The sequence below is a fragment of the Microchirus variegatus genome (genome assembly GCF_963457635.1).
Source record: "Microchirus variegatus genome assembly, chromosome: 6".
Taxonomy (NCBI): Eukaryota; Metazoa; Chordata; class Actinopteri; order Pleuronectiformes; family Soleidae; genus Microchirus; species Microchirus variegatus.
Window position 1 is genome coordinate 9,161,060 of NC_139807.1, and position 19,221 is coordinate 9,180,280.

At 38.1% G+C, this 19,221-nt stretch overlaps 3 protein-coding genes across 3 annotated transcripts in view; all 3 read left to right on the forward strand.

Moving 5' to 3' along the window:
• prom1a (prominin 1a) overlaps window positions 1-8,413 on the forward strand; it is a gene marked incomplete at both ends in the record, with an annotated part of 88,595 nt that extends 80,182 nt beyond the window's left edge. Inside the window, 9 exons of the mRNA XM_083891762.1 lie at window positions 149-166; window positions 1,000-1,053; window positions 1,132-1,212; window positions 1,296-1,364; window positions 2,130-2,219; window positions 2,821-2,936; window positions 5,239-5,262; window positions 5,734-5,802; window positions 8,344-8,413. Coding sequence (XP_083747888.1) covers window positions 149-166; window positions 1,000-1,053; window positions 1,132-1,212; window positions 1,296-1,364; window positions 2,130-2,219; window positions 2,821-2,936; window positions 5,239-5,262; window positions 5,734-5,802; window positions 8,344-8,413 — 591 coding nt within the window. The remainder of the gene's footprint in view (window positions 1-148; window positions 167-999; window positions 1,054-1,131; window positions 1,213-1,295; window positions 1,365-2,129; window positions 2,220-2,820; window positions 2,937-5,238; window positions 5,263-5,733; window positions 5,803-8,343) is intronic.
• Window positions 8,414-14,154: 5,741 nt separating this feature from the next.
• fgfbp2a (fibroblast growth factor binding protein 2a) lies at window positions 14,155-14,805 on the forward strand (the record flags this gene model as incomplete). The annotated part of the gene is made up of 1 exon (XM_083891421.1): window positions 14,155-14,805. One exon carries the CDS (start codon window positions 14,155-14,157, stop codon window positions 14,803-14,805), a length of 651 nt encoding a protein of 216 aa, XP_083747547.1.
• Window positions 14,806-18,582: 3,777 nt separating this feature from the next.
• Window positions 18,583-19,221, forward strand: fgfbp1a (fibroblast growth factor binding protein 1a; the record flags this gene model as incomplete). The annotated part of the gene is made up of 1 exon (XM_083891449.1): window positions 18,583-19,221. The coding sequence occupies one exon, from the start codon at window positions 18,583-18,585 to the stop codon at window positions 19,219-19,221; it is 639 nt and encodes a 212-aa protein (XP_083747575.1).

Here is a 19,221-nt window from a genome sequence, read left to right on the forward strand (position 1 = left end):
AGAGCGAGCGTTTTTGATTGTCGGGCATGTGACATCAAACCATGTTTCTCTCTAATACTAAAGCGAATGCTTATTCTTCTGAAGTTGTTTTATAGCATTTTTTTTCTTTCTTTCTTTTGCTTTGTTTTATTTCTCTTTCAACTTCAAGAAATATGTTAGAGCAAGGGTAAGCAAAGACGTGTGTCCACCCTGTGTTTTTATTATCCCTGTGCTTCGTTCTGAACGCTGAGAGAAGCTGTAACCTACCGTAATCTGACACTAGACAATTTAGCTGTGCTTTGATTTTGCTTGTGTGAGCTTGTATTTTAAAGTTTATGTCAGTAAATAGTGTTTAACGGGAAGGATTTTGTACCAAAATATGACAAAATATCCACAGTCAGTCATGTTGAATTGTTACATACAGTAAGAGAATGATTTTATTCCCTTTTCCACCAAATGGTCACAACTGAAACCTGAAGAAAACAACCACAATTATATTGTTGTATTGTATGTATTTTATGTTTCTGCCACAGGTGCCTCCCTTATATTACATAGTTTAGCTTTTTAAGTGCAAGTTTAAACTATAAAAAAAGAAGAATTCAACACTTATATTCTGTCTTTCACTAAATAACCAACTGTAGTGGACATGAATTCCAGATTTGCTCTGCTTTTATTATTCTTATTATTATTCTTACTAATAATAATAATTACATTTCTAGAGCGCTTTTCTATGCCCATGCTTTACACACAGGAGCATTTCTCGCTCACAAAATATTGGACATATTATTAATTTTAAAGACGGACCAAAATAATCCCTTACGCGGGCCAAATTTGCCCCCCCCGGGCCACACTTTCCTTCCTGCGTTACAGAGTGGATATTTAATTTTGGAGCAAAATTCTCCAGCATGTCTGTAAATCAAACCTTCCCTCTTACTTTGAGTTTCACAGATATATAATTTCACGTGTCAAAATTTAGTCAGTGTGTTAATTTCTGCTCTAAATATTTTTTTTTTTTTACAGAGTTCATTGAACCAGAGTATGAGGTTCCTGGAGCGAACCACGTCAGATCTGCCTGTAAGTAAATCTGACTACATTTCACATTTAAATTCAACTTTAACTTCAATAAAATCACGACTTCTCTCTCCCCCGCAGAACAAAGTCTCATCCGTTCTCGAGGCGATTGACGCCGCCCAGTATCTCATCTCTGATAATTCCACGCACATAATCAACTGGGTAATTTGATTCATCGATAATAACTTTCTTATTTAGTCGTATCCTCTGTGTGAGTCACATAAACGTCTCTATCGTGTCTTCAGGAAAGAGAAAAATACTCAGCGACCATCATTGGCTACTTCCACCAGTACATCGAATGGATCAAAACATCGGTAGGTTTTTTTTCGCTGCCAGTCAAAAGCCAGAGTTTGAGAGTAAATATAACAATTATAACGTCTATAAAGTGGAGAAATTTACTGTGTGGCACTTTGGTTTCTGCTGGAGTTCATCTCAGGAATTCACAGTGATGAATAAAATAAAGACATAAACGAAAATGTTTGAAGCCTGAAGCCATTTTTCTGTCAATATAACAACTTTTCTGAGAAGTTACAGTGCAAAGGATGACTACTTTTTTCTTTTATTTCTTTGATATTTAAGTTATACTTTCAGATAAATTATATTTAAGTTTATTTTTTGATATTTTACTTTACATGATCATGTTTTACCATGTGTACTGTAGATGAGGTCTTGAAATAAGCCCATATTTTGTTTCTAGCTATTTTTCCCTGATGTTTTTATTCAGAAATGTCCAAATAAACCAAAACATCCAACAGTACACTCTTAGAAATAAAAGTAGAATAAAAGTAGAACCATATCAGGTTCTTCTGCTTGTCCTCATGGGAGAAACCTTTTCGGCTCCAGGTAGAACCTTTTTATAAAGGACCCTTTCAAAACCCTTTATTCATGAAAGGGGTTTTAAAGGGTTCTCTGTATCAAAATGGTTCTTACTGGAACCATTAGTGTTACCAAGAACCCTTGAAAAAGCCTTTCTTGGGGAAAGGGTTTTTCAGAAGCAAATGGTTCCAGGTAGAACCTCAGCCCTTGTAGAAGGACCCTTTTGGAACCCTGATTCACTGTTTATGTCTCGTTTTCCGTAGGTGGCTATGGAGGTTGCGCCGTGCAAGCCCTTCAGCAACATGGTGGACACAATGGAGATCATGGCTTGTAGTTTCCTGGTCGACTCCATGGTAACGACGAACGCTGAAGCTGCATGGAAACAAAAATCTAACAAAATATGGGTTATATGGGACACTTTTACTAGGATTTATTTTGGTCAAATACTGAAAAATCTATAAGAACCTTTGATCCGCTGAATTTCGAGCAAAAATAAATAATATAAATGAAAAATGTCACCACTGTTCATTTACTGTGGCTGCAGCCATTTGTTTGACTCCATTCCTTTGAGATAAACCTGCACATTATTTTATGAATTCATCATTTTGGTCTATAAAATGTCAGGTGATAGGGGAAAAAATCAACAACAAAAAAACTAACCACACATTTAATAATAATATAATTAATTATTATATGATATTATTATAATATATATATATTAATATATGTCAATTTACTGTTTAAATTGAATTAGTTTCAACAGCTGCAGCTCATTCATAACAACATTATTTTTAATGAAAGCTCAATGAAGAGTTTGGTCATTGTAGACCAAACATTGACCAAATATACCATTTGTATCATATGAAAAAATTATAAAAAGATAAATAAATATGTAGATTAATTTTCTTTGAGCGGATTATTTCAGGTGTGACGTGTGTGTGTGTTTGTCCACAGAACACTTTCTGGATGGGTCTGGGCTGCAGCACTCTCTTCCTGCTGCCGAGCATCATCCTGGCCGTGAAACTGGCCAAGTTCTACCGCAGGATGGAAACGGAGGATGTTTACGACGAGTGAGTAGTTTTTCAATTCTGAGTACAGCATTGTTCTAGTAGTTGATTAGATCTGATTTTAAGCCTTGATTGGATACTTGCCCATTCGTTATCAGTAATACCAGTAATTATTGAAGATTATTTGCTGTACGTTATGGAAGCTGAGAGCAGCTACGGTCGCCACTGTGTTTTTCTATATAATCTCAAGATCGCAAGATAATCAGGCTTGTATTCTCATAATTTGCTCATAATTGTGGAGAGACTGAATAGTGTCAGGGTCATAATCACACAGATTGGACCCTCAAACTCTGCCACTTGTAGGGGAGGAGACACAAGATTATGAGTATGGTCAACCCACATGATGGGAGACGAACTCACACAAACTCACACTTTTATTCATCAAAAGAGTTGCAAAATGAATAGAAAACATAGTCAAGACATTGACAAGATTAGAAATAATGATTTTTATTCCAAATAATAATTTTGCCCTTTTGTCAAAGAACCAGCTAAACTGTTTTCAGCTGTGCACAAGGGTTTTCAAGGGTTTTCAAGGGTTTTCTAATCATCCAATATCCTTCTGACGCGATTAGCAAACACAATGTACCATTAGAACACTGGAAATGGGCCTCTATACACTTATGTACATATTCCATTAAAAACCAGACGTTTGCAGCTAGAATAGTCATTTACCACATTAACAATGTATAGAGTGTATTTCTGATTTGTTTCATTATGTTATATTCATTGAAAAAAAAGTGCTTTACCTTCAAAAATAAGGACATTTCCCCAAACATGACCCCAAACGTTTGGTAGTGTATATCATATAGTGCTGGGCACTAGGTTAATGTGCGACACGTTTCCATGACGACTGACAGAAAAAAAACTTGTGTGACGTCATGTTTACGTGCCGCGTTACCGGAGTCCGGGCACCGTTTACCAGTTAGCTCCGTTAGCTGTATTAGCTTGTTTAGCGCCTACAGTCGAACTGGAGTGGTCTGTTTATTAAACGAAAAGAGCAGCGCTACAAATAACTTGCGTGCCTGTGTAATGCGTATGTGTGCCTCTGTTTTTAAAGTTTAGCGTTACGTTAGAGACTGATTTTAACAATCTGGAGTAAACATGACGTCACACGCATCTTTTTCCGGTCAGTCGTCATGGAAAGCGTCATTGCGTTAACGTTGATGCCGTTAACGCGCCCAGCACTAGTATCATATATCAAATAATCATGGATGTTTCTGTGAGCAGCGAACACAAATAACAAGGTTTGTTATAGCAAGCTAACGTGATAAATTAGTGTGTTATCGCGAGCGAAAACCAACCTTATTATCCCGAGATAACACATTCATTTATCCCAGTACTACAAGAAAACCAGCTTTGTTATCCAGAGACGACACGTTCATTTATAGTGAGAAAACCAGCGTTGTTGTACAGAGATAAACACGTTCATTTATCCAATCATTACAATCCAAATTTATTTCTATAGCACATTTTAAAAAGTGCCGTACGTCACATAAATACATAAAACAGACAGGATATTAAAAGCAGTGTTAAAAACAATAAAACAATTTGTCTTGTTATTGTGAGAAAACGAGCCTCGTTATCTCGTGATAATGAATTGATTATCTCGTGATCTCGAGATAGCGGACTGAAAAAGTGTAGCATCAACCATGGCTGCTCTCAGCTTCCGTAGTCCATGGATGCAGGACACCCTCCCTCCCTCCTTTGCTCTCTCTCTCTTTTCTACTCAGTGCAAACAGTGTCCAGATTAACTGCATGGATTTTCCTCTTTGAATTTATAGTTTGTTACAAATGTCAGTCTTCAAGGTTTCTAATTTAAACTTTTTAGATGAATAACCTTTTCTTTTAGCCGCTGGTTTGTTTTACGATATTATTTATTTGTTTCCTTCTCTTTCCTCTCGTAGTTCCTCTGTTTCTGGGACTTGGCATTTTACTTTGTGATAACCATTTCTACTATTTCCATCTTTCCTCACCCTGTTTATCTTTTTTATTTCTTTATTTATTCATTTCTCTCTCTGTCGAGCACTTTGCACTTTACGAAGAAAAAGAAAAAAAAAAACACTGCGATGCATTTGTACGTTCGTATTTCTTCTTCTTTGTCGTTCATTCGGCTTATTTATTCATAACGGTGATACCGTTGTTAAAAACGTTGCCTCAGTTCATCTCAGTGGCGTCTTCTCTCGCCCGCGTGATGTTTGCAGAATTACAGGGAAACTTTCTGGTGCATTTTTTTCCTATCGTCCAACTCTTCAGTAACGTTTTCTTTGTTATTGTGTTGCTCTTTTTTGTGTGTGTATCTTTATAGCATTGAGACAATTCCCATGAAAACGTAAGACACTCCACTCACCTCCCCCTCTCCAACTCCTTTTTCTTTGTTTTTCTTTTGACTTCAATCACTTCCTGCTTCTCTCTGGATCGTGTACATAGAGCTGTGTTTACTAAATTCTTGGTGCTGGTTAACGTTTTAAAGCTCTTATGGGTGGATGGTGTGGCTTCTTTGTTGTGTGCTACCTTTGGAAAAAGTGCCCCTTACTGTACATGAAGGGCTCGTGCAATCATTACCTTACAAGTCCGCCTGGGTTTTTGTAAGTTTTAGTGTAAATAAAACATTAAGGTTTGTACTATACATATATACATATATATATATATATATATAAAGAAGAAAGAAATGTGTATCTCTCATTACATCCTTGCAAAGTTTGGTTACTCAGATGTCATTTTTACTCAGCATGCCATATCTCACTACATTTTCATCCCTTTTTTTTTGTTGTTGTTGTTTTATACAATGTTTTGTTTTCAGTATGGAAATTGGTAATAATGGTTATCATAGTGAGCGTACACAAGGTATCCCCAATCCTATGATGGCAAGGTAAACACATTTTATTTAATCCTCTTGCCTTGCATGTGATGGGAAGTGGACGCATGCCTTTTTCTTCTCAAACATAAACACACACACACACACACGCACACACAGTGCATGGCTTTAAAGCTGATACACACACACACAAATATAGAGGTCATTGAGTTTGAAGGATAACATAATAAAAGCTGACAAGTAATGGTTGCTTTATTTAAAATATGCACGTAAGTATGTTGTCATTTGGAAAAAAAAGTTTGTTGTGCATTCATTTTATTTGTTTAAAAGAATTATATGAGAAGATTATAAGGGATTATTTTGTCCTTTCTTAATCTAACATAATTGCTGGCAGCAATAGAAAAAAGAACAGATGATAATAATGATAAATCTGTACATTTTCTGTCTTTTCCATCGCAGCAAATGTAGGATTAATGACTGTTGTGTCAACAAACTATTCCAATCTGAGATTTTCTATTCACCTTATAGTTTTCGGGTAAAATTCTAGCTTGGAACATTATATTTTCTTTACATATATTACTGTATGTCTGGAAAAAAACCATATAATTAGTTTCTAATCACAGGAAATATAAAGAATAATCACATTATTTCATTTATTTTCTAAATTCCAAGCACAATTTTCAAAATGAATGCAATGTGAGAAATGTGAAAATATTCAAAGGAATTTATTTTTAAAAATTAATAAAATTTCCTAAAATAATTAGAACGTTATTGTTTCATCATTCTTTTCATGAAGTTATTAGGAAATGTAAAATTAACATGAACACAGGTAAGGCATCACTGTGCCAGACTGCAGATTATCATTAGTGTTCATTTATGTATACAGATTATATATCAGTCTTCTCATCTCATTCTTATAAACAAAGCAAATCAAATGCCAAAGTATATCTCAGATACATTTGCATAAACATTGACAACACCATGATAGAAAACAAGAACAACATAGCGGGGAATTTATGATTGTAAATGGTTTGCTGAGTCAGCATTTTTCTGCGACCATTACTTCAGTCTCTGCTGCTGCTGCCAAGTGTTCATCTCTGTGTGTGTGTGTGTGTGTGCTTTAGGGTGAATTGATGGTTCTTTACTAACTCTCTCTGGCTGTTCTGTGCGCACACTGGTACGACTGTGTGTCTGTGTGAAACAGAAAAACAACGACAAAACACAGAAGAACGATCCCTGTTTCCTCTCGTCCGTAGAGTCAGCCAAAGTCCGATGAATGTGCACCTGATCATTTTGTTCAGAGAGAGGCAAGCATGTCAAAGCTTTGGTGTGATGCTGCTGAGAATCTTTGATTTTTTTTCTCCTTAACTTAACACATATACACACTAACTCTGCATGTTTGTTTGTTTTATTATTATTTTTTAAGTTGCATTTGGGCCGGGATGCATTTGACCAATCGACTTCCTGTTAACAGAGGCAGAGAGCGAAACAGACGAGTCACAGGCAAAATAATGACTTTTTACGACGATTCACCACGTCATTCTTTAACCTGAGTGAACTTGACTCTGACATGAGTGAAACTTAAGTCCATGAAGAACTACTTTGAGGGGAATTCCGGGATTTTTCAACCTGGGATCTATTCGGAGGTGCAACTGCAACATAACCCAGGTTGAAAAACCTTTTTGCAGTCTCTATCTAGAAATCACATTTCTAAAAGATGGGTTTGCTCTTTTCTAATTAAAAAAATGTTTAAAAAAATGAGGATTTGGATTCAGTTTTTATTGGAGCAAGATCTACTGACTAACTGTTTAGTCAGACGTTTAAAGAGGCACTGGGTAATCTGTTGCACAGTATGACCTTTAAAGACCTTCCTCAGCTGCTCTCAGTAAGATCAACCCCTTGCTTCTTCTCCAGCTTCATTTTCTCACCCAATTTATTCCAAAAATTGATGGAAATTGTTGTATTTTTCCTTCAGCTCTTCCAAATTTGCAGTTTTCATTGGTTCTTCAGTCCAAATTGTTGATTTGACACAGATTTTTCAAACATGCAATAGTAGAAATTGGACTGTCATACTGCGTTATCCAGGTGCGACTTTGAGACATTCGACTTAGTAAAATTTAATTCAGTGTGAGATGTTGCAATCCACATTTAAAAAATACTGGAGATTCATGCAGATCCAATGTGCTAAAATGTTGCACAACATAAACATAAATAGAATTTGTGAATGTGCTGGCTGCACCAATCAATGTCATTTAATTACTTTTTGCATCCTGTATACCACCTTTAAAAGTCTGATTAGAGGTTTAGTGAGGATATTAGATCCTCAGTAAACCCCTGATATTAATAAACACCACCAGAAACCCCCACATATATATTAATATCATCCATGTTTGGTGCTTTCAGAGACTTACTTAGTGCCTCTTTACGTGACCTCACAGTTAATCTGTGTCAAACAGAGGATGTCGTCGTTGTCTCTGTTCTGCTCTCTGCCTCGTTTGCCCTCCTCCTCTTCAGTTGATGTTTGAATTCATGAATTATCTTTCCTGTTAATGTTGTGCTCCCTGTGTGTGTGTGTGTGTGTGTGTGTGTCATTAGCGTCCCGACCTGTGACACTATGAGCAGGTTCCCAAGGGCCTCGGCTCCTCCGAGGCACATTGACTGGTGACAGAGAGCCGGCTCTTGATTTTGGCTCCTGAAAGGTATTTGTCGAGTCAAACGGAATCTAACATCATTTTATTCTATTCCCTCCTTTTTCCCTCTCACACAGCCGCCGCATTATCGTCAGCTGTCGTCACATCTGTCTCTGTTTTTAATCCCATTCCTGTGTATTCGTCATCGTCATCTATCTCACTAACCCGACTCTCCCACCACTTCTTTACAGCTTGTTTTAGTTCTTTTCTGCTCTGAGCGACTTTGCGGGGAAAAAAACCAGCATGGTGAGAACGGCTTCTTAATTAATGAGCCATAAATGTCTCCAAGATATTTATGTGTGTGACTGTTCTTAGACAGAGAGAAATGCTGCACGTGCTCCTTTTCCTCCTTTTCCTTTGTTTCCTTTGTTTGTTTGATGCTGATTGAGAATAATTTGGTTCTGTCGTTAGAACATCTGTCCAAACCGTTTCGTGTCATCATTAAAATAGTTCTGAATGTACAGAAATTCAATACTTTTACTTTTTACTGCTTTCTTTTGACATGTATTTGCTAGATCCTAATGATGCTGACAAAACAAACACAACAACATATTAGATGTTGATATTTAATGGTTAAAGCAAAAACAACATAATTATATTAGAATTATATTATTATATAAGAATAATTGCCATAGGTCAACTATAGATATAAAATAGGGAATAAAAACTTGATAATAAAAAATTGAGTCGCCCAATGTCAAATTATGACACTTTTGCTGCTTGAGATACTTAATAAGAATATATTATCTGTGCTTTTCCTCAAAAATGCCTCTTTAATAAGGTTTATCATTGTCCAGAGCTTTTGTTTCAAAAGGAATCTGAGTCACTACAACAATAATAATTATATCCACAAACTGTATAGCCACAAGTTACAATTAATAGTGGTTGAATATGTTTTATTTAATACGCAACTAAATTAAAAAATACTGTTATAACACATCATATAAGGCTCTAACACGCGACACAAATTATTATTTTAAACACAAGGTGTCGTTTATTATGTGTGTGTATTGAGACCTAATTGGCTTTATTTGTCTTCACAGTGCCCATGAAAATTGGAACTAAAATAATGAGTTTTTTGTTTTTTTTACAATCTTGAGATGAATCCAGCAGCAGCAGAATGATGTGCTGCTCCCTGATCGCTCATAAAGAGCATGTTTTTTTTTTTACAGCCTTTGTTGTTTATGTGTCAACTAATTTATACTTTGTGTGGAGTTGCCAAATGAAGTTGTCCTTATAACGAGTGAAACGAGGAGAAAGTATGCAAAATGAGTTTGGCACTTTGTTTTTTTGGCAGCTTCACATAAATTAACACGAGTAAATTACAATATTGGAACAAAGGCAAATAATAAAAAGCGAGCATTTTGTGTGTATATGTATTACGTTGGCAGCCGTTTTAGATTAAGATAAGATCATTATTGTTTACACAAATCACCGTGTGAGAGAAAGAAGCAGCAGAAATTGCACAACTCATGCACCATCACACTTAATGTACTGTATATTGGATTTTTTTAAACAAATGACGTCCTTCTTTTTGCCTCTTTTCTAGCCACGTGTTTCACAATCCCTCGGACCAGACGTAGCTGGACTCCTCGCAAAGAAGGAACAACACACAAAGACGAGCAGGTTTTCCTCAGTCATCAGCTCATCCAGGCCGATCATAACCTACAGTGAAGACACACTGTATAGAGGGGGGAGTAGATAAAAAAAGATATAAAACTCTTACCATTCAGGGTCAATCTGAGCCAGAACTCCAAAGGGAAACTGCGACATGTCTGCGTTTACACTTGTTCAGACGCAAAAATCGAACTGAAAAGACAGTTGTGGACAAGTACTGTGTGACCTGAAGGTTGTGGAAAGCAGCTACAACAAAGAAAACACAACATTATCCTTCACTCATCTACAAGAAAGGACAGAAAGTGCAAATGATCAGTGTTAAAAAAACACTGTTTTGTTGAAAACTGTATGACCCTGCTGGGTGTGTGGTACGTTAGTGATCAAACAATTTGGTAAAAAAAATACAAAATAGCTTGTTAAAGTCTTAGAAAACTTCTAGAGTTGGACATCTGTGCTGGTTTTTTAGCGCATTACAAATGATTTGTTGCCTTTTAGTTGGAGTGTTTGATGCTCCTTTACAAAGAGAAAATCCACCATCAGATGTTAAAAATCATGTTCTGGTATCGTGTTTAAAATGTGTAGCTACTTTTACACAAATACCACTATTTTCATTTATCCTGCATCATTTCATTTTTGGTCAGACATTGACTTCCTACATTTCCCACAATGCCTCTAAACATCTTACAATCCATTTTCTAAGTCAATATGTCACTTTTTTTTTTGTATTTTTAGTTAGTTGAATAATAGACAAAATGTGGTTCAGACACTAACTCAAAAGCTTAACTTACAGATAGACATCTGAAAGCGTTGATTATTATATTGTGATATATTATACCTCAACATCCTGTCGTCATGCTGTAATCCTGGACGTTTATCGTAGTCCAATAACAACATTTTGAAGCTACATCACCAAACTGTACGTACTGAGATTGGGTGGATTTTCCCTTTAAATCACACAATAAACTCAGAGCAAGATTAGAGTTTACTAACATGTTCTTGCTTTCTTAGTGGTGATACTTTTAAAGTGAATTATATTCATAAGCCAAATCATTTTTTATTATTATTTTAACTTTAGTTCTCAGGTGTTTAATAGACTAACATGCCACGTTTTTTTTGTGGTTTTTTTTGGGTTTTTTTAATGTTAGCATGAGCTAGTTTCTGCTTTTCAAACTCCCCCACAGTAGCTATGGATACATATATGGAACAAATGAATGTATTCGAGAGGAAATTTGTTTTAATTAATTTTGTCTGGTTGACATAGTTGTTGCCTGACATGTTTGTTTGTTAACAGGTTGGGTTCACACATGCTGTCAGTGTAGTTAACAAAAAGACTGATGAGACAATCCATTCACGGTACAGGAAAGCACTGCCAATCAAATATACACAGAATAATGAATTAAGTATGGTTTGCATGACTGATGAAATAATGTCCATAACAATTAAAAATAAGGATTTCATATTTCATATATATTTACATGTTTAACAGTGCATCAAAATCTGATTTCAGCATTAAGTTAACACTGTTAGCATGTGAACACATAATGGTGGAAGCGTTTCACCTCCTTATGACCATGTTTTAACGAATTCACTACAATTCTTCCGCCACATTAACTCTATTTTTTGCTTGATTAGAGTGTTATACCTCTAAGCCTTACTTCCATTCACGTTCTGTTTAGCCACAGCAGGCCAATAAAGTTGCTGCAGCTAATTAGCGAGCCCCTTTTGGGGTCGTACGTATGTTCCCCGGGTCTTATGTTCCCTGTTTTTCCCAAAAAAAAGGTCCTATGTTCCCGACTTTGTATGTGACAGGGGAATATGTCACACATCGAACCATTTTTTAGAAAAAGGGTTCCCAGTCACATACAAAGCGGGGAACATAGGTACGGCCCCCTCCTGTTGCTGTAGCTATCTAATTAGCTGTAGCAACGTATTAGCTAGTCCACTAGCTAGCTGTCGCATCTCGCTAACTATCTCATGATAACCCCGGACAGTTTTAGGTTTAAATACATTCTTTCAGAAGAATTATATTTTTGGTCATAAATAGGTGTTGAAATTACTGTGGTTGACATCACTTGTACTACTTGTAGTAGTATTTATATGAAGTAAAGGGAACTATATACCCACTTTCTGGACAAAGCCTTTTAAACGTCGTGCTCTGTAAGTAAATTCAAAACACCCACTATTTGCATAAGATTGTTTCACCGTCATTTTTGTCCCACTAGTTTAATTGTTAAGATGGATATTTTTCAAAGCAGTTGTGCACAAACCGGTGTGTTTTGTCTGCTGTAGAGTCTGGATGTGACCCATGTCGAGAAACATATTTTTTACTAAGTGCTTAATTAATACTACATATGTGTATCAAACACTGGACGTATACTGGCAGGACAGATACTCAGTGGTAACTGGTTTGAAATGAGACGAGCTCCTATAATTGGGCGATGATGGAGCCACTGAAGAGGAACTATTTATGTGGCGCGGTGAAAAAAAAAAGAGAATAAGAGTGTACAAAATGTGAATAAACTTCGGTTCCTTTCAGTTTGTTGTAATTTCACTGCCTCCTCTCTGTTTTGTATATGGTCTTTAAAAATGCCTGATATTTTCTGCCATTATGAAAAGAAAATGATATCGTTCCAAATAAGCATTTTTGATTGATTGGTGTGGGAAGCCAAAAAATGTAAAGCTATAGTATAAAAGATTAAATGGAAATTATTCAAATTGAAATGTGTGTTTTTAGGCTTGATTGTGGAAAAAAAAAAAAACAGAGTGATGTGGAACCAAAAGTACATTCTTCAACTGCCACTTCTGGGTTGTTTTACTGGTCTGCTATTTTCAACAGGTGATGATTATCCTCTTCCATCTTCCACTTCTGTGTTCTGAGGTTTTATCCGGCAGCAAACAGCATGTGAATAAGCACCAGCAACAAAACCACAAGCCGACTCATTGCTGCTTCTAAATAGGCTGTGTGACACATCAAGTCAAAAACAGAAGTGATGGTTTGGAGATTTATTTGTTGTTGCTTTTTGCTGTCCAAGATTTTCACAAGTTGTACATTTCCTTAAATACAATCCATCCTATGTCTTGATGAGTGAGACCTCTGTTGGTTATTTTATTCCAATGTTCCAAGCTGCTACACATACTGAAATGAGTCTATCGGGGAAATGAAGTTCTATTGAAGTGAATTTTATGCACAGTGCAGATGAGATTCTCACATCACGTGAAAATTATGCAATCTGAGGGGAATACAAACACTAAAGGGGAACATTTTCATATGAAACAGAAGTCATTTGGTGTTCAGCAAAGGATGGGACTGCAATTAAAGCACTTTCATTCATCCATTACCTGTGATGTTAACAGAGGTTCTTATCAGAATCCATTATTGCCAAGTAAAGCTTACACAATACTAAGAATTTGCTCTGCTCAGTAGTGCGCATATATAGAGAGACTTAGAGAAAGACTTGGAACAAATATTACACATTTGACTGAATATCTGAAACTGACAGGAAACATTAGGTTTTGCACCAATACTTTCACAGATCCAATTATTTCTACTCACGCTATACTGTCTTCTGCATATTTGCTGTTTTTCAGCTGTAACATGAAATAACTACCACGCAAACACCACACTGATCTTGGTTGAACGTGTACCCTCTGTTCACATTTCTCTGCAGTCTGATCACGCACATGTTTTTCGGGGGGGAAATGATGGGTCGCCCTGCACAGTTGTGAGCTCCATCTGCCTTTTAAAATCAAGCCTGAACATGAGGGGCATGAGATGCTCATACTCCCAGACATGCCATGTTTCTTTTTTAATTAGGAGACACATTTGGCGGTTACGGAGAAGTATGGTGGTGGGGTGCATGACTGCACAAACCAGTCAAGAGTTGATTGCGGTGCATTCCGTCTCCATGTGTGACAGAATGTTCTGTCTCTACAGCCAGGTCTCAGCTGGTTGCGACATGTGACCTTTGTTTTCCCCCCAATTGATGTCCATAATCCGAAGTTTCCACTTTCCCTGCTTAGCCAATAAATAGCAGGAGGGACCCTCAGCTGCACAGAACTTCTTCGTTCCTCCTCTTGCACTCAGCATCCATCTGACACCATGTGGACACAGGCCAGCACTCCACTACTCCTGCTGCTGCTGCTGCTCGCCTGCTGCGTCTGGGCAGCACGGGCTCAGAGCGATGGCAGCAGAAGACAAAGCATCTGGGATGACCCCATCAAATTCAAGACCAAGGCTAATGACTTGTGTACCATGGTCATCACCGGTCAGGCGGAACACACCAGGCTGAGGCTGTCGTGCCAGAGCACCAAGGGGTCCTACTGGTGTGAGTACGTGGGGAAGCCTCACACCTGCCGCCCTTACAACAAAAACCCCCGACACTACTTTGTCCAGATGATGTGGGGCCTGAGGAAGCTCCACAACGCCTGTGAGGCGCCAAGAAGGATCAAACCTCACATGTGCAGGAAGGCAACGGATGACTCTCAGATGGTCTTTTCATCATGGACAGAATCTTCGCCAGGGACAGGAGGGAAACCAGTAGCTCAGGAAGAAGAACTTCAACCTCAGTCAGTGGGGAAAGCTGTCACCGAATCCACCCGCGTCCCACTGACGGTAAAGACCACGCAGAGAACAACTCCACGACCACTGACTCCACCCGTGGAGGGCAACGCCAAGAAGGTGGCTCGACAGTACTGTTGGAGGTCACTTCAGCGCATCTGCTCCTTCTTCATTGGGCTGTTTCGGATTTAATCATCAAGGTTAGATGGCCTCAGTATTTGTTAGGTTTTATTAAATCCACCAAGGAGGTTATGTTTTTGTTTTGTTTGTTTGTCTGAAGTCGAAAAGTAAAGAATGGATTTGGATGAAATATTCTGGGGATGTAGGTTATGATATGATCTGAACACTGACAAGGATTCAGGATATTCTTTTGTTTACTTTTAAAGAAATTGTTCATCTTGTGAGACAGAGGTATGTGAGTGGGTTCTCTAGCAACAGTGGCAAGAAAAACGTGAATTCTTTGGAATGACTATAGTTTTCTGCATGAATTTGTCATAGAATGTGATATGTTCTTCGTCTCAATTATTAGAAAACACAACGGGCTTAATGGTGCCACATGTAAGAATGTGGCCAAAAACAGTTACTACATTCAAATTCAAAATACCGAGGTCTTTTCGGTTTCGGTTTCTGACGTAACTGGCAACCCTGAGTTGCTCAGCAGCTGAGACTCTGCTGACTGCAATGATAGGTAGACGTCGGTAGGTGGCCCCACATGCCAAAACATGATTTCAAAACATAAACATGATTTGCAGTCTGCAAAATATTTTTTTTAATGCAAATATTTTGGCTGTACTGTTGTTGTTGGTGAGTTCAGTTTGTTATATGAACATTATTCCTGAGTCTCTGTGACATATTAGGAGGATTTTATGCCCAGTTGCTTTAGATTTATTACATAATGCACCTTTAAGGATATTTTTATCAGTCGAAGTATAGCAGCAACCAACACTTCCAAACTCATTATACTGACAGGACACCAATTAGCTTTTGTTTAGTCATTCGTTTAATGGTGAATGTTTAACGACTGTGTTTAAAAACTGAAGCATGAAAGTTTCATATTGTTTGTTATCAGCCAAAAAACACATCATGTTTGTTCATTCTTAGATGAAGAAGAGATTAGTTTCATGACAAATGAATGCTTTCAAAAGTTTTGGGTGAAAAGTTTTTCTATATACTTTGTTTTGTTCTTTTTTTAAACTCAAGATGTTCTCTTGTCTGCACAGAATCACGTTTCTGCCGAGTGTCTCCTCACGTCTGATAATAACAACACCTCAGATGGACACTGGAGTAGAAAGGACAGTACTGAAGAAACACTGAACACTCACGCGTGTCCTCATCCACAAACTCGTCTCAGATCACAGCCAGAAGAGTGTCACTACCTGACCTGATGTATAAGAACAAAAAATACAAAAAATAAGTATCAAAGTAACAATGTCACATATTTGTCTTTATGTTTGTTCCCTTGTATATAATACACCACTACATATATTACCTTGAATGACACAGTACATTTGTCGTAATTATGGTTTGAAACAGTGACAATTTATTTTCAAGACATGTTTGAAATACTAATATATGGAAGAGGATGTGAAAATTAGTTAGAAACCCAGAATTCTGACAGAAAAAGGGCTCTAAAAGCTTGATTAGAGTGTTTTACCTCTAAGCCTTAGCCTACCTCCATTCACGTTCTGTTTAGCCACAACAAGCTAATAAATTTGCTACAGCTAATTAGCTAGCTCCTGTTGGGGGGGTCGTACCTATGTTCCCCGGGGGGGGTCGTACCTATGTTCCCCGGGTCCTATGTTCCCCGTTTTTCCCAAAAAAGGTCCACTTTGTATGTGACCTAGATACGGTCCCTTCCCCGGGTCCTATGTTCCCCGTTTTTCCAAAAAAAGGTCCTGTGTTCCCCACTTTGTATGTGACAGGGGAACTTTTTTTGAAAAAGGGTAGGGTTAGGGTTAGAGAAAGGGTCCTATGTTCCCCGGTCACATACAAAGTGGGGAACATAGGACCCGGGGAACATAGGTACGGTCCCCTGTTGGGGCTGTAGCTATCTAATTAGCTGTAGCAACGTATTAGCAAGCTAGCTAGCTGTAGCAACTAGCTAACTATCTCATGAACCCTGGACGGTTTAGGTTTAAATAAATTCTTACAGAAGAATTATATTTTTGGTCATAAATAGGTGTTGAAATTACTGTGGTTGACATTACTTGTACTACTTGTAGTAGTATTTATATGAAGGGAACTATATACCCACTTTCAGGACAGAAAGTTTGTTAGAAACCCAGAATTCTGATGGGAAAAAGTGCTGAAAAAGATATTTAGAATTAGAATTCAGGCTGTTTTTATATGCCTTCAGCTTCCTCTATATCAAATAAAAAGATAATATTCTGTAATAATCCCATATGTTCATGTATTTCCTTTCCCAACGAGAAATAAGAGCAATATAGTCTTTCAGTAAACACTTAATCTATTAAAAATATAACATCTAACAGGCAGTGACATTGTAAGCCTGTGCTTTATTCACTGTTTCATATGACAACAATAATCTGCTATACTGTGTTTAACCTTTAGGTGTCCCTGTCGCCTCACGTTTGCGACACCGTTCAGTTCAGTAGATCACTGTCTCATGCAGGGACATCTGGCATGTTTCATTTTGGGTGTGTTTGACACACTGTAGAACCAGATGGTCCAGTGAACGTCTCCAAAGACCCAGTCGCCTTAAACGTCATCATGAAGCAGTCGGTGTTTCTTCATGCAGCACAAATCTGCCCGCCACAGATTTCCTGTGAGTCGAGACAATTCATCGTGAAATTCACCCAAACATGCACGTTTCATGTCTCGAGAGCAAGATGAAATGGTGAATGGCTCGATTTCACTGATTACATGACAATTTAGTCGATGTGTGTTTGAAAAATTGAATCACAGGCTTTCAGTGTTTGTCTTTATTTGTGATTGAATCATTTAAATTAGCGGCTTTACAGGAAGTTAAATCGGTCATGGTCAAGTTCAAATCTTGTGTGTGTGCGTGTGTGTGTGTGTGTGTGTGTGTGTGTGTGTGTGTGTAGGGCAGGGGAGGGGAGGGGTGATCCTGCAGCAGAGTTCTGCAGCTGCATGTACAGTAGAGGAGACTTTAAACTCTCAGGTGTGAGGAGGACAAACTCAAGTTTTACTCTCTGACTCCTTCAGGTGAGTCTTTTTTTCACATGGTATAATTACATGTATGTACGGTGAAAGTATAAATTTGAGATACTTTGGGACTTTTATTTAATCATTTGTACTTCTGTATACAGAAAAATACACCTTTTCGATCACAATGCACCCATTTGACTTCATCTGTAAACCACAGTTGTGTGATGCAGACGTGTGTTAAGTACAGAAACGTCTCTTTGCATTGACAGGTTAACAATATCCAGTCGAGTCTCGTGAATTTTGAGTGCTTTTACTTTGAAAGGTGCAAATATTCTGAGTATTCTGAGACTTATTGAAGGTATTTCAGCTTTTTTCTTACTTAAAGGGTCTGAATACTCTCTTGTCAAATGTTCTACTGAAGGATTTTTGGCTATTTGTTACACTTGCATGGTCACAATGTTATTAAACTTTAACTTTCTGTGCTTGCTATCATTTTTATGTTCACATTGACCTTTTTCTCTGATTATTTTGACCTTGGCTGTGTCTTGATTTAATGCTTAAAATTCTGCCACTGGCGGGTTTTATTAGATTTAATTTATTCACATCTTTTATTGAAGTATAACTGTTTGTTCTCATGCTCCCTCTGATTTATTCCTTTTTGTCCCAATTTACATTCTACTTAATGACAAAACACACGTATTTCTTATTATTTATAATGTCACAGGTGAAGGTCTCTGAATTGTTAAAGAAAACCTTGCCAGAAACCCAGTTGTTTCTTTCTTTCTAATTGATTCTAAACCCTAATTTATCCTCTCGCAGGCGTTTTGATCTGCTGATTTCATGGCTTTCTTCACCAACATCACCATCCTCCTGGTCGTGGCGTGCATTTCCCATCAGCTGGTGTTGGGCAGCTGTCAGAAGGGACATGGACGTCGGGGACGAGGGGTGGACAGGGGTCAACACAGGGACAGGTCAGGGCTGAAGCTGGGCCGCCAACCCAAATCTGTCTCTGCACGGCCCGTCAAGGGAAAAGTGGTCACGCGGGACAAGTCTGAGTGTACGTGGGCAGCGACGGGTGAGGATCTCCTCGTCCTCGGTGCCACCTGCAAAAAGGAGGGCAGGAGATTCGGCTGTGAATACGTCGCCAAACCGTCCCTCTGTCCTGAATACGCGTCCAACGTGAGCTCTTACTGGAGGCAGATAGTCAGGGCGATGAAGAAGCAGAGGACACTGTGCCAGGACAGTGGTGCTCTGATTAAGGCTGGTATGTGCAGGAGAGCACCTGCAGAAGCTCATTTCAGACTCCGTAAAAAAGCTCAGAAGGAGACTGTCCCACCACCGCCTACGCCTCCATCTCCGCCTCCAGCTACAGCTGTCAAAACATGTCAACATGCGAACAAGAAGTTGGCAGAAGAGTACTGTAATCACTCCTGGTCGAGTTTTTGCACGTTCTTCTACGCTATGGTGCAGGATTGTTAG